We start from the raw sequence: 13263 nt of genomic DNA on the forward strand, positions 1-13263 counted from the left end.
GTTCTCAAGAGAGCAATTAGATTCATAAGTAAGTTTACTTGGTTTGTACTCAGGAGACAGTGGTTTGTAGTTAGTGCCATTGTTTCGCCTTTGTGTCGTCACACTTCTGTCAACCGGAGCTTCTTCTTCTTCTTCTTCTATGATATATTGGCGATTGCACATTTTAATGTGCTTCCTGCCACCTACTGTACGAGATGGAAACAGGATTTCCCCCAAGAAACTGAACAAACTACATAAAATAAAATAAATCAAACAACTTTATTGTTAAAAAAATCCCTTGGGATTTGGGAGGGTGGGCTGTTTTCCAGCGCCAGTAGCCCTTGCAAGTCRTCAGATGTAAAATCCTTAAGTTCCAAAAACTTTTCTGCCTCAGCCCCAATTTTCAGTTTCTTAGACTTCTTTGAGACTTGAGCCGTACAGTTTATAACTGTGGCAATGAATGCCACAAAATCCATKTTTTTAACACACAGGGTATCTTTTGACTGGCAGAAAACATTTACTACAGGCTGTGGTGCTTCCACTATCATATCTTCACTAGCGTCACTTGTTTTCTCAATTCTTTTAATCGCCTTCGCCTCTGAGATTAGATTGGTCACTCTAACTTTTGCCACCTCAATCTCCTTCACAGGGCACTCCAGGAACTCAGCATTATGATCCCCARCACAATTGCAACACCGTCGTCCTTCTACACACTGTTCTTTAGTATACTCCGTCCTTCTACACACTGTTCATAAGTATGCTCCGTCCTTCTACACACGGTTCTTTAGTATACTCTGAGCAGACAGGCCTAAGCTGGAGCCTAGTGGCACCTACATATATAAGTCTATGGCTGGCTGGCTTGACACACACACACACACACACACACACACACACACACACACACACACACACACACACACACACACACACACACACACACTTCGGGTTGCAACCATTTATCTACAGTTCTATTTTACTTCAGCACGCTAGGTGGCGGTATAATTCGTTTGTGGCGTGGAGACACGAAGTCAGAAACCGGATACACGCGACTATCGTCATCTGCAGGAAAAATAACAACAAAACATTTCGTCACTGTGTAGCTTTGTTGGGGACATTTTAACAGTGTCAAGCGCTTTTAATCTTTAACTCGTGTTCTGCCCTCGCTTCGTGGTAAGCTTTTAAACACCATATTCGTTGTTCAATAACATGATACAGCTGTTACGATGAAAAATAACTGCAGCAGATAGAGATAGACAAATTTGCTTGAGTTCTTCACTGGCTGGGTTTGTTTACCAGGCTAGCGAACTTATTTTCGCTTGGGGAAAAAAACACGTTGACGGTGCCCCTTCTAAACCGTGGTCGGTGATGTTTCCTTTCTCTTTTCTTCTGTTTCAATCAGGGTGCCTAGCCCTGTCCATAAGGCAGAAACAAGCCTGGGTTTTCTTCTAAGCTATATCTACCTGGTAACATCAGCCTAACGTCACTCCTCCAACATGGCCCAACCGAGAGGAGTCAACAGCCTGCAGTTCAACCAAGACCAGAGTAAGACAAAAGTAGCCTACTCTGTGAAGCCAGACAGCGATCTGTAGAGTACATTACTTTTGTCAGTCTTACTCTTGTTTCAGACAGTGTACATTTATCAGTGTACCTCCCCCTCCCTCCCCAGGTTGTTTCTGTTGTGCCATGGAAACCGGTGTCAGGATCTACAATGTGGAGCCTCTTATAGAGAAGGGACACCTTGGTGAGTGGAATTCAGACCTGTGGTATGAGCAAACTGTGTGTTCGCATACTGTGTTTGTGATCATCCTGTGCTTGTGTGTGTCAGACCATGAGCAGGTGGGTAGTGTGGCCCAGTGTTCAATGCTGCATCGCTCCAACCTGCTGGCTGTAGTAGGAGGTGGWGTCAACCCCAAGTTCTCTGAGATCTCAGGTGAGTGGATGAGCGGARCACATATTTTATTGAATTACTGATTAGACTTGATTTTCCAAACTACTAAGGGTGTTGAAGAGCGGAGATAAACTTTACATATGCGCAGATACTCCGTATGACTGTGAGAGCAAATTCCTGCATCGCGCTCATCTCAATGTCAGCAGTGCTGGTCATMGCAATGTCAAATTGCTGGGTCTCAGTTTAAATTGTGGCAGTGACTGGGACTGATTGTATTTAAATTTTAGAACATTTTTGATAATGATTCTCATGTATTGTTTTCATTTAATTCAAAACCGAATGTATTTTTTWAAATCCTAGTGTTGATCTGGGATGATGCTCGGGAGGGGAGGGACCCCAAGGACAAGCTGGTGCTGGAGTTTACCTTTACCAAGCCTGTTCTGGCCGTACGCATGAGACACGACAAGTGAGTTACTATCTGAACATTTAGTAACATTCTCCTGAACAAGCCACAACTTCCCATAGAGCACCCTGTAGTGTGTTGTTTTACTAACCTTTCTCTCCCTCTGCTTTCTCACACTCCAACCTCTCCCCTCGCTTACTCGCTTTCTCTCTATCTTTCTCTCTCTCAGGATCATCATTGTGTTAAAGAACAGGATCTATGTCTACAGTTTCCCTGACAACCCTGTGAAACTGTTTGAGTTTGACACCAGAGACAACCCTAAAGGTACAAACACACACACACACACACACACACACACACACACACACATATACGCACACGCACTTGGTTATGTTATCTGATAGACGTGTGGATACTCCCCTCTCTCTCTCTGTCAGGACTGTGTGACCTGTGCCCCAGTCTGGAGAAACAGCTGCTGGTCTTCCCTGGACATAAGTGTGGAAGTCTACAGCTTGTGGTAATTCATCCATTTCATTTAAAAGTGTATAGCATGGTACCTTACTAACTATGTTGGTTTATAAGCTGTTCATAAAGCACACCTTCACATGTCATTCCATTGACTGATGGATTCCTAGTGTTGAAGACTATCTGCCCTTTCGAAACTGCTCTGTGTGTGTTGATCATTTTTCACATTACCCATGAGGTCCCAGTCAGTGTTGAACTCTCTCCCACTCTCCGCTCCAGGACCTTTCCAACACCAAGCCTGGCACATCGTCCGCCCCCTTTACCATCAACGCCCACCAGAGTGAGATCGCCTGCCTGGCGCTCAACCAGCCTGGCAGCGTCGCGGCCTCGGCCTCCCGCAAGGGCACCCTCATCAGACTGTTTGATACTACCACCAGAGACAAACTAGTGGAGCTACGCAGAGGAACAGACCCTGCTACACTCTACTGGTACTGGGGGGAGAGAGAGGAAGGGGGGGAAGGGGGAGATGGAAGTGATGCTGAGTGTCTCATCGCTTCTCTTTCTCGCTCTCTCTTCCAGCATCAACTTCAGTCATGACTCTTCGTTCCTGTGTGCCTCCAGTGACAAGGGCACTGTTCACATCTTCGCTCTCAAAGATACTAAACTCAACAGACGCTCAGCGTAAGATGCACGCATGTGTGTGTTTGCGTGTGTTTGAGAGAGAGTTTCGCTGTGTGTTTTTAGCATTCCATTTGAGCTAATATTCCAATCCTTGTACTCCGTGTCATATGCCAATGACAGATGACACGGAATACAAGAAGTGGAATTTTAGCTAAAAAGACTGGCAACCAGGCTAGTGTTTGTGCGTACCTCAAATCCAAATTTGACAATTTACCGTTCATGGCTTGTTTATGCCACTATCAGCCCTCTTCCCCTCTCTACAGATTGGCTCGTGTGGGGAAGGTGGGCCCAGTGATTGGTCAGTATGTGGACAGCCAGTGGTCATTGGCCAGTTTCACCGTTCCGGCAGAGTGTGCCTGTATCTGTGCATTTGGGAAGAACACCTCTAAAAACGTCAACTCTGTCATCGGTCAGTCCTCTAAGCAACTAGACAGCAATGTTTCATATCTATCAATCAATATAGTTATCGTCCTACATGTAGCTGGAACATTCATTGTACTGTGGGAATTAACAATATATTTATTTAATTTATACAATGAAGCTGTGTCGTGGAAAATTGTAATAATAGTTTTAAATATGTTTTTTTTCTGCATTCCTCCCTTTTCTAGCTATCTGTGTTGACGGGACGTTCCATAAATACGTGTTCACCCCTGATGGCAACTGTAACCGAGAAGCCTTTGACGTTTACCTGGACATCTGTGATGATGACGACTTCTAAGAGGATGGAGAGAGGGAAGAAGGAGAGCGGGAGAGAGAGGGAGGGAGGGAGGGCAGGGGAGAAGAGACCTGGTGATAAAGTGATAATGGTAGGTTGGATCTAGAATCAGACAGAGGTGAAGCAGATGTTGTACAGAACAAAATACAGGTGTCTGAAAAGGTCTGTTTAACACGATTGCCTCGTGTTTTTATTGTAACCAAGTGTATTTAAAAATGTATGAAGATTAAAAACATTTTTATGATGACTGCTGGCTTGTCTGTGGTCCCTTTTGTTTTAACTGTGGATAAATCAAACCTGTTCAAATGTAGTGTAGTCACTTCCAGGACACGCACAGATACAGGGTGCAATTCATATTATAGGAAAATAATAAACAATTGATGCGAATATTTAAAGGGCGTTCATTGGTTTCGACCTGGGGACACGTCAACCCCTCGTGACTGCCATATTGAGCAACAGCGTAACAAAAAGCGGATGTTCTTAGCTAGGACAAGATTTCATCAAGCTAGTTAACGTTAGTTGGTCAGGTTTTATCACTTTCACTTCTTGAAAAATAGTAAGTGATCCCGGAAAACTGACATCAAGGGACTAAGTTGTTAAAAATTGTCCCGGTGCCGTAACATCGTCGCTTGACTATTGAACAGGTAACGTTAACTGGTCCACAATTTTTTTTTTATATTCTTACACTAGCTAGCTCGCTAACGTTAGAACATTGTTTTCTGTGACAGTCCATATAYCGTTAYCTAGCTAGCTAGTATTTCGATGATAAATTAGTAAAGTTAGCTAACGATTTGTCGTATATCTGTTTACTTGGTTGGCACCAATCAATATGAGCCGTTAGCCTAGCTGTTTGACAGTTCTTGATAGTCGGCAGTGCAGCGTGACCAGTCAGCAGATGGCTAGGTAGCATACACTGCCTGCTAGCCAGAATAGATTCCGACCCTATTTTTGCTTACACTTGCACTGGGGTCTGACCGTCTTCCTGTTTAGATTAAGACACAGRGGAGGCGGTGCGAGATAAGGCTCAGAAAATGTACCTCAATCCAGGGATGAGAAATGCATTAAACTCCGAATTGTCTCATTATCCCAACCATTACACTGAAGATTGAACTACTGATAGTTTTCTCGGAAAACTGTCCTTGTCATCATGCTATGTAGCAGAAGCCATTTTGAAATGTCAATGTAAGCCAATCAGCTATTTTGTTGTTAAATGCAACGTGCCATTCCATAATGGCTGCTGTGGCTACTGCTAGTTAGCATGAGGACAAACGGCGTTTATTAAAAACTAGCAGTCTTTCCGGTGTAACAGTTGGAATAATGGGACAATTTGGAGAAAAACGCATTTCTCATCCCTGGATTGAGGTATGTTTTCTGAGCCGTACATTGTGCCCGCTCAGCTGTCTCTAATCAGGAAGTCTGTCTGACCCTAGCCCAATTGTGGACTAAAAGAGGATTACCTTACTCCTTATACTCCAAAGACCATACAATTTCTGTTTAGAGGTGAATTTGGCTTTGGCAGCCAAATACTCCATCTATAAGTGAATTAATTCTCAATTGCGGTACGGTTCTGGAAACYTATAACCCTCTACTTTCATATCACATCAAAATAATTTCCCAAATGCTAAATATATACTTACTGTACACTGTTTTAACTGGATTTAACACAGTTGCCACCAACAGTATTTTTCAGTGACAACACCTTTGTGGCTTCAGTCTTATATTTAAACACAGGTGTTCGGAGACGCAGATGGCTAGTTAGCACAGGTACGCCTCTGTCTTCAGGCTGTTTTCCATAAACAAATGCTGTAACATGGAAATATGGCTGTATAAGAACCATAACCCTATAGACGGGTTAGTTGTTTAGCAACAAAACCGACGTGTGTGCAACTATGGGGCAAAACAGACGGRCTTAGATTGACAACATGTAAACCATATTTTGTCTCCAGCGTTTATTGAAAATATAAATACATTTGCACAATGAGCACTTGTTGTTTCTCAAATACCTCGTTACAGTTGTTGGTTAGCTGGCTAGTGAATTTTTGCCATATTAGCATAGGCGTGACATCTGTTAAAACGCCTCAAAACAAGACCTGGTATCAAGAACAAGATAAAACTATCTCAAATGTGCCACCTACGATTCCCCACATAGCAGCTTCTTGCCATTTTGTTTCTCGCTGATGAGAGACATGTTTCATATGTTTTTAACGTTCAGAACGAGCATTGGGGCTCTTAACAAAAATCCCCCAGCTAGAAGATACTATCATCAATAGGTGCTAAAGGCACAGATTTGTATAACTTACCCAAGATGGACCACCGCCTGTCATTTCCAATGSAAGCAAATTCATTATAGTGGGCAGAACAAGCAAGGAGGTGGGCAGAACAAGCAAGGAGGTGGACAGAGACAAGCATGAGCTAGCGAGATCTGTTCTAGCATGTATTTGCGTATTTCTGTTAGGGAACGCCAACTCTGTGAAGTGTGCGGGTGCAATAACTCAATTCGCCCTTGCACTCCTTCTAAACAACACCATTTTTTAAAACTTTGGCAAAGGGTAAAGTCTACAAAACTTGGTCCAGTCTGTTCGTAACAGATTCTAGTACAGAAAGCTGTATTGAGATCAAATGTTTCATCAATGACAAAATTAGCAGAATGACAGCCAAAATCCACATCTTCTTCCACAGCTGGCAACTGGGCTTCCTCTCATCACTATATTTGGTGATTAGTGGTAATGRTAACCAGATGCTTCAGATTTATTCATCCAGTGAAACATCTGGCTCGTTGTTCTCCGTGCTAAAGGTAGTTGGTGTCTATGAATGAGTTAATCTGACCCCAGTGCAGCTGTAAGCAAGAGTAGGGTCAGAATCTATTCTGGCTACAGTGCCAGCCTGTTAACATTAAGGTCACGTTTTTTAGTTATTAGCTACAGTTAATAAGATCACAATTTTAGTTGGGCCTACTTAATTAGATTTGAACTCGCTATTCTGTTTAACGGTTTCCAGATGGACAGTCTATTGCATTTCAAGTTAGCTAGCTACATATTTAGCTAGATGGTATGCTAATTTACTAACAGTTTTTAAAGGAAAGGGGTGATGGGTTTGGATTTCTGAACTTAAAATGGTATTAATCATTAGTTATAATAGAGATCTGAGGGGTGCCATACCTAGTCAGTTGTCCAACTGAATGTATTCAACTGAAATGTCTCCCGCATTTAACCCAACTAACAAGTCTGTGTCACGTGTAAATAAGGGTGTTATCACAATTAACCCAAAAGCCGACTGTTTCGTGACGACTGACTTCCCAGATCCAGCTAGTTGACTGTTGTCCCGTCTGTCTCCTCTCAGAAGAGTAACACCCCCAGGGAAGGATGGCCTCCCGTAAGAAGGTGCTGCTGAAGGTGATCATCCTCGGAGACTCTGGGTGAGTGATCAGAAGATCATCATGGTGTTTACACAACCAGACGTCACTCATTTTGGATATTCCCAACAGACGTGTATTAGTTCTGTAGCACCCTTGCATGTGAGTGTACAACGGCCTCTGTCAAGAAGTCAGGATCTTTCTGGCACATGTAGTTGTGCAGGTCGTCAGTGGTTCGAAGTAGAGGTCGACCGATTATGATTTTTCAATGCCGATACCGATTATTGGAGTGCAAAAAAAGCCGATACCGATTAATCGGCCGATTTTATTTAATAATTATTTATATATATAACTTTAATTTCTATATGCAGGAAATCCTATTTTAATAATGGGCATGGTAAGAATTGACAACCAAAGTGCGAGTCATAATTCCCATGACACCTAGCAAAATCTGAAAAGCGGTTCCTTCATTTATTCCATAGGATATTTTTAGATTCACTTAAAATAAGGTCTGTGTTTCGTGTAGGCTTACATCACCGTGCCAATTTTATAACTGTGTAGATATCCATAGGACAAGGTAACTGAACAATATTGGCTAAATATAAGCGAAGATAAAAAAAATTGTAGAGTGGATTTATGAAAATATGTTGACAAACGTTACCTTATCCTAGTGAGATTTTACACGGGTATCAAAACGTCGAGGCGGTTTAAGCCTGCACGAAACACAGACCTTATTTGAAGTAGATCAAGACATTCTCTATGGAAGACATGAACGGTAAAATAACGAAGGAACCCCTTTCAAATTCAGCCGCAAGTTATTACAGGAATTATAACGCGTCGACTATTTCTCTCTAAACCAGTATATGGCTAATTTTGACTAATCAGGAAACTATCACCTCGAAAACAAAACGTTTATTCCGTTCCGTATTTTATCTAACGGGTGGCATCCATGAGTCTAAATATTCCTGTTACATTGCACAACCTTCAATGTTGTCATAATTACGTAAAGTTCTGGCAAATTAGTTCGCAAAGAGCCAGGCGGCCCAAACTGTTGCATATACCCTGACTCTGCGTGCAGTGAACGCAAGAGAAATTACACAATTTCACCTGGTTAATATTGCCTGCTAACCTGGATTTCTTTTAGCTAAATATGCAGGTTTAAAAATATATACTTGTATTGATTTGTGTATTGATTTTAAGAAAGGCATTGATGTTTATGGTTACGTACACATTGGAGCAATGACAGTCATTGATTGATTGTTTTTTATAAGATAGGTTTAATGCTAGCTAGCAACTTACCTTAGCTTACTGCATTCGCTAACAGGCAGGCTCCTCGTGGAGTGCAATGTAATCAATGCCAAGATTGGATCCCCCGAGCTGACAAGGTTAAAYATCTGTCGTTCTGCCCCCTAGGCCGTCATTGAAAATAAGAATGTGTTCTTAACTGACTTGCCRAGTTAAATAAAGATTAAATAAAGGTGTAAAAGAAAAAAATAATCGGCAAATCGGCGCCCAAAAATACAGATTTCCGATTGTTATGAAAACTTGAAATCGGCCCCAATTAATCGGCCATTCCGATTAATCGGTCGACCTCTAGTTCGAAGCCCTTCCCTGGCTGTTACCCTCAATCGCTACAGTTCTATATGTGCAGCTAAGTGTGTGTGTGTGTGTGTTCCTTCCCAGGGTAGGGAAGACTTCTCTGATGAACCAGTATGTAAATAAGAAGTTCAGTAACCAGTACAAGGCCACTATAGGAGCTGACTTCCTCACCAAGGAGGTGATGGTGGACGACAGGCTGGTCACCATGCAGGTGCGTCTCGTGTGTTTGTGTGGTGTGTGTGTGTGCTGGTATATTTAAGCAACAAGGCATGAGGGGGTGTGGTATATGTCCAATATACCACAGCTATGAGCTGTTCTTAGGCACYACGCAAAGTGGAGTGGCTGGATACAGCCCTTAGCCGTGGTGTTGGTCATATACCACAAACTCTCAAGGTTCCTTATTGCTATTATAAACTGGTTAGAAAGTGTAATTACAGAAGTAAAAAGACCGGTTTTGTCATACCTGTGGTATACTGTCTGATATACCATGGCTGTCAGCCAATCAGCATCCAGGGCTTGAACCACCCAGTTTATAATATTAGCCTAGTCATGAGTGCTTACCTCTGCTGGCTTGTCATAGTGTGTTTAAGTCAGAGATTGGGCAACTCATTCTGTGACGAGTCATATGGTTTAATTCTCTCTTTCCCTCTCTTTATTACCTCTTACGCATCTCTCACCCTTTCCCTCTCCCGCTTTCCTCCCTCTCTCCCACCCCCATGTCCTGTAAAGAGTTTTTGTTGCAAGGCACATTTCTGTGAAAACAGACAATTAAATGCTATTTTATCTTAATCGCTGTTTCTCCCCTTTCTCACCCTTTCTCTTTTTCCTCCTCACTCCTGTCCTCTCCCTCTCTCTCCTTTTCTCTCCCTCTCTGTGTAATCYCCTTTAAAAATGATACAACAAAGTACTAAAATGCCAAAAACATGGTAATCGTCATCCCTTCTCTTCTGTCAGATCTGGGATACGGCGGGGCAGGAGCGGTTCCAGTCTCTGGGCGTGGCGTTCTACCGCGGRGCTGACTGCTGTGTGCTGGTCTACGACGTCACGGCGCCCAACACCTTCAAGACACTGGACAGCTGGAGGGATGAGTTCCTGATCCAGGCCAGCCCCAGAGACCCAGACAACTTCCCCTTTGTGGTGCTAGGCAACAAGATTGACCTCGAGAACAGACAGGTTGGTGTGTCTGTGTCCGTCCATTGGAGAGACAGAACAGGCAGGTGGTGGGGCGTAGGCAGTACAGAGTCAGACTTGGTCAAATGTTTGTTGTGATTGCTACATCCCTTAACCTTTTCATGCATGAGTTCCAAATATCTCTAACGGTCACCCTAGCGTGAGTTTAATTTTCATTTTATTTTTACATTTATTTAWTTTTTTATGTGCGTGATGTCAGAATGCACTCACTGTTCCAAAATGTGATTGTTACACAACAGGACCGGTCAAACCAAGGCACTCTGCCTGCTAATTATCTATAGGCTATGTTTTGTCAATTTGAATGTTCTTTTCTAGCAAGTTTTTTATTTTCTAATAACATTTTGAATTGAGGCGTGTTCTGCCTGCTCATTAATTCACACAGAAGTCGGCCCTTTCACCGTATATCGCGTTGTCGTTTCTACTGTAGCACACCGTATGTATGGAGCATAATGTATTTAACTGTTATTCACATTTTCAAGCATTGGTGACAAATAATGCATTCCTATTCTTGCATAGATTACAATGGACACATAATGTGTGTGTAATACTTTTTGAAGGTTGTACWGATTATGGTGAGCTAATGCTAAGCTAATTGCCAGCTATATGTGGCGCCATGTTTGTTGACATGCAATGCATTCTGGTTGTCACGTAAACGTCTGTCAGACCAAAGATGTTATAATAATAAAATGAGGTAAAGAGATGGTTCACTCATCTTTCGAGTAAACTTCCAGAAGTGATGGTAAACGGACGCAACTCATCTTGTAACCTTTTTTTGAAAGTGTTTTACGCAATTATTTCTATCACTGGTGAGGTCCCCCGTGATGTGATGAATTGTAAGTAGTAATTACTATTAGCTAATTCATATTACGGTTTCTGTCAGAGGAGAGTTGGCTAAATATGACCGCTTGTGTTGGGTCAATCTTTCCTCAGTTAGCGCTACYACTAATGTAGCCAAACTGTTCCCGTTTTGGATGGGAATTGTGTTGTGCTGTCGCTACTTCTGTGAATGTCTGAACATTGCGTCCAAAAATAAACTGCTCACATTGAGGATATAACGCTGTAAAGAAGAAATGCAAAATGTTTCTGTGAAAGAGAAAAAAACTGTGTGGCCAGCTCGAACGCTGACTGTTGCGTCAATCGTAACTGGGCGTTCTAAATAAGTGTTCTAGTTTGAGCGTACGCTGCAGGAACCACTGTAGAATGATTACACCCGTGTGTTCGTACGTGTTTAAAGGATGAGTATATGCCACAGGTAGTTCCATGTAAAATGAGGAAGTATGTATGACACAATGGCGTTAATAATAATAAGAATCTTATGTTGTGTAGGTGACGACAAAACGTGCCCAGGCCTGGTGTGCCAGTAAGAACAGCATCCCGTACTTTGAGACCAGCGCCAAGGAGGCCATCAACGTAGACCAAGCATTCCAGACCATTGCCCGCAATGCCCTGAAACAGGTACACACACAAAATATAGACTCAAGCAGCCACAGGTAAACCTGTAGGCAGAGTGCCTCCAGCTGTTCAGAAACCCCCTTTCTCTCCCTGGCTGGGAAACACCTGTTAGACTGGTTCACTGAGGTTGCTGTGGAACTCATGATGTCATAGTAAAAACACTGTGTCATCAATGAGGAATATTTTTTTGGGGGGGGGGTAGGGTAGAATTCTTGTACTTCTGATTTGTGCACACTGTGTTTGTGGCTGTGTGTAATCCCATGCTTTGTGTGTCTGTAGGAGTCTGAGGTGGAGACGTATGACTTCCCAGACCAGATCAAACTGAGAGACGACCGGCCCGCCGCCCCCAGCGACGGCTGCTCCTGCTGAGACCAACCAACCACGGATGGATAGAGGGGACCAGGAAGACATGGGGTGCAGCTCAACACTTCTCCTCGTCTCCTTTACCTCCTCTGCACTGGTGTGAAAGACTGGGACAGGTGAGGCTAATTCGGAGGCCGTCTCCCACACAGCCTTCCCGTGCTCTCACATCAGTGCAGATGAAGGTGAGTCGAGGGGAGATTGAGATGCACCCCATGGAGAGAGCCAGGGGACACACCCCCAGTCAATGCCCCCAGTCCTCTCCCCTCAGTCAGCTACAGAAGACTCCAGATGAGAAGAAAAAAAAAGGAAACACTTATTTTTCTTAACTCCCTGTCTCRAGTGGCGACCTGACCGACAGGAAGGAGAGAAAGCCCCTCTTGCACAGCATCACTTTTTAATAAGGTAGAAGAATCCTTGCTACTATGGAAAATACAATCATGATGCTCCTATTATAATTATTTCTAATGATGTTTTCATGTCTTTTGTTCTGGTTTTAATTGTTCCTTTCTATAATACTGAGGTACAGACTGCTCATCTGTCTGTTTGTGATCCAGGTAGACATTCTCCTTAACTACAGATCTAGGATCAGATTCCCATTTTCCACAGAACCTAACCTTAACCATTGGAGGAATTAGAAACGGATCCTGTATCAGTGTTAAGGAGAAATTTGTACCTACTCGACTCGCTCTGTGCCTTTCATCTCATGARAAGTATTACTGTGGCAGATCTCATATYTGTATGTATACGTGTTATTTTTCTGCAGTTCTTATGTTGCCAAACTTTGTCAATCCTAGACCTTTTCTTTGACATGTTTCTCGTTGAACCAGTTCTCTTCAATTATTTAGTGTTTTAAACCGTTGTGTAGAGAGTGATAAGCTAACCAGATGCATTGAAAGTAAATCTGCAATTATAATACAAAGGTGTGCACRGAAATTCGGTCAACCCAACAGCAACCCTCTGCAGTATCAGTTCTGCGTTTAGGTTCTGTTCTCCTTTTTGTATTGTATTAAGTTCTGTACATTTCTTGTTTTTTGTTGCCTTATCCATACTACACATTACTATGTCCCTGTACATTGGCTGTAAATTGAGTCCAAAGTCAAACCTAACCTCAAGGCCCCTAATAAATCTAAACATATCTGATTTGTGTAATCAGTATAGTACTACAATAGTTTGTC

The 13263-nt window shown here is 42.7% G+C and overlaps 2 protein-coding genes across 2 annotated transcripts; both read left to right on the plus strand.

Moving 5' to 3' along the window:
• Positions 1 to 1031: 1031 nt before the first annotated feature.
• On the plus strand, positions 1032 to 4214 carry wdr45 (WD repeat domain 45). The gene is made up of 11 exons (XM_023987449.2): positions 1032 to 1149; positions 1379 to 1521; positions 1646 to 1720; positions 1805 to 1909; positions 2228 to 2333; positions 2500 to 2594; positions 2708 to 2787; positions 3015 to 3223; positions 3315 to 3416; positions 3680 to 3825; positions 4025 to 4214. Exons 2-11 carry the CDS (start codon positions 1473 to 1475, stop codon positions 4132 to 4134), a joined length of 1077 nt encoding a protein of 358 aa, XP_023843217.1. The 5' UTR covers positions 1032 to 1149; positions 1379 to 1472; the 3' UTR covers positions 4135 to 4214.
• A 359-nt stretch (positions 4215 to 4573) lies between these two features.
• On the plus strand, positions 4574 to 12193 carry LOC111963888 (ras-related protein Rab-7a). The gene is made up of 6 exons (XM_023987450.2): positions 4574 to 4775; positions 7471 to 7546; positions 9167 to 9293; positions 10037 to 10255; positions 11600 to 11728; positions 12005 to 12193. Exons 2-6 carry the CDS (start codon positions 7494 to 7496, stop codon positions 12092 to 12094), a joined length of 618 nt encoding a protein of 205 aa, XP_023843218.1. The 5' UTR covers positions 4574 to 4775; positions 7471 to 7493; the 3' UTR covers positions 12095 to 12193.
• The last annotated feature ends 1070 nt before the right edge of the window (positions 12194 to 13263 follow it).

This window comes from Salvelinus sp. IW2-2015, linkage group LG5 (assembly GCF_002910315.2).
Source record: "Salvelinus sp. IW2-2015 linkage group LG5, ASM291031v2, whole genome shotgun sequence".
NCBI lineage: Eukaryota > Metazoa > Chordata > Actinopteri > Salmoniformes > Salmonidae > Salvelinus > Salvelinus sp. IW2-2015.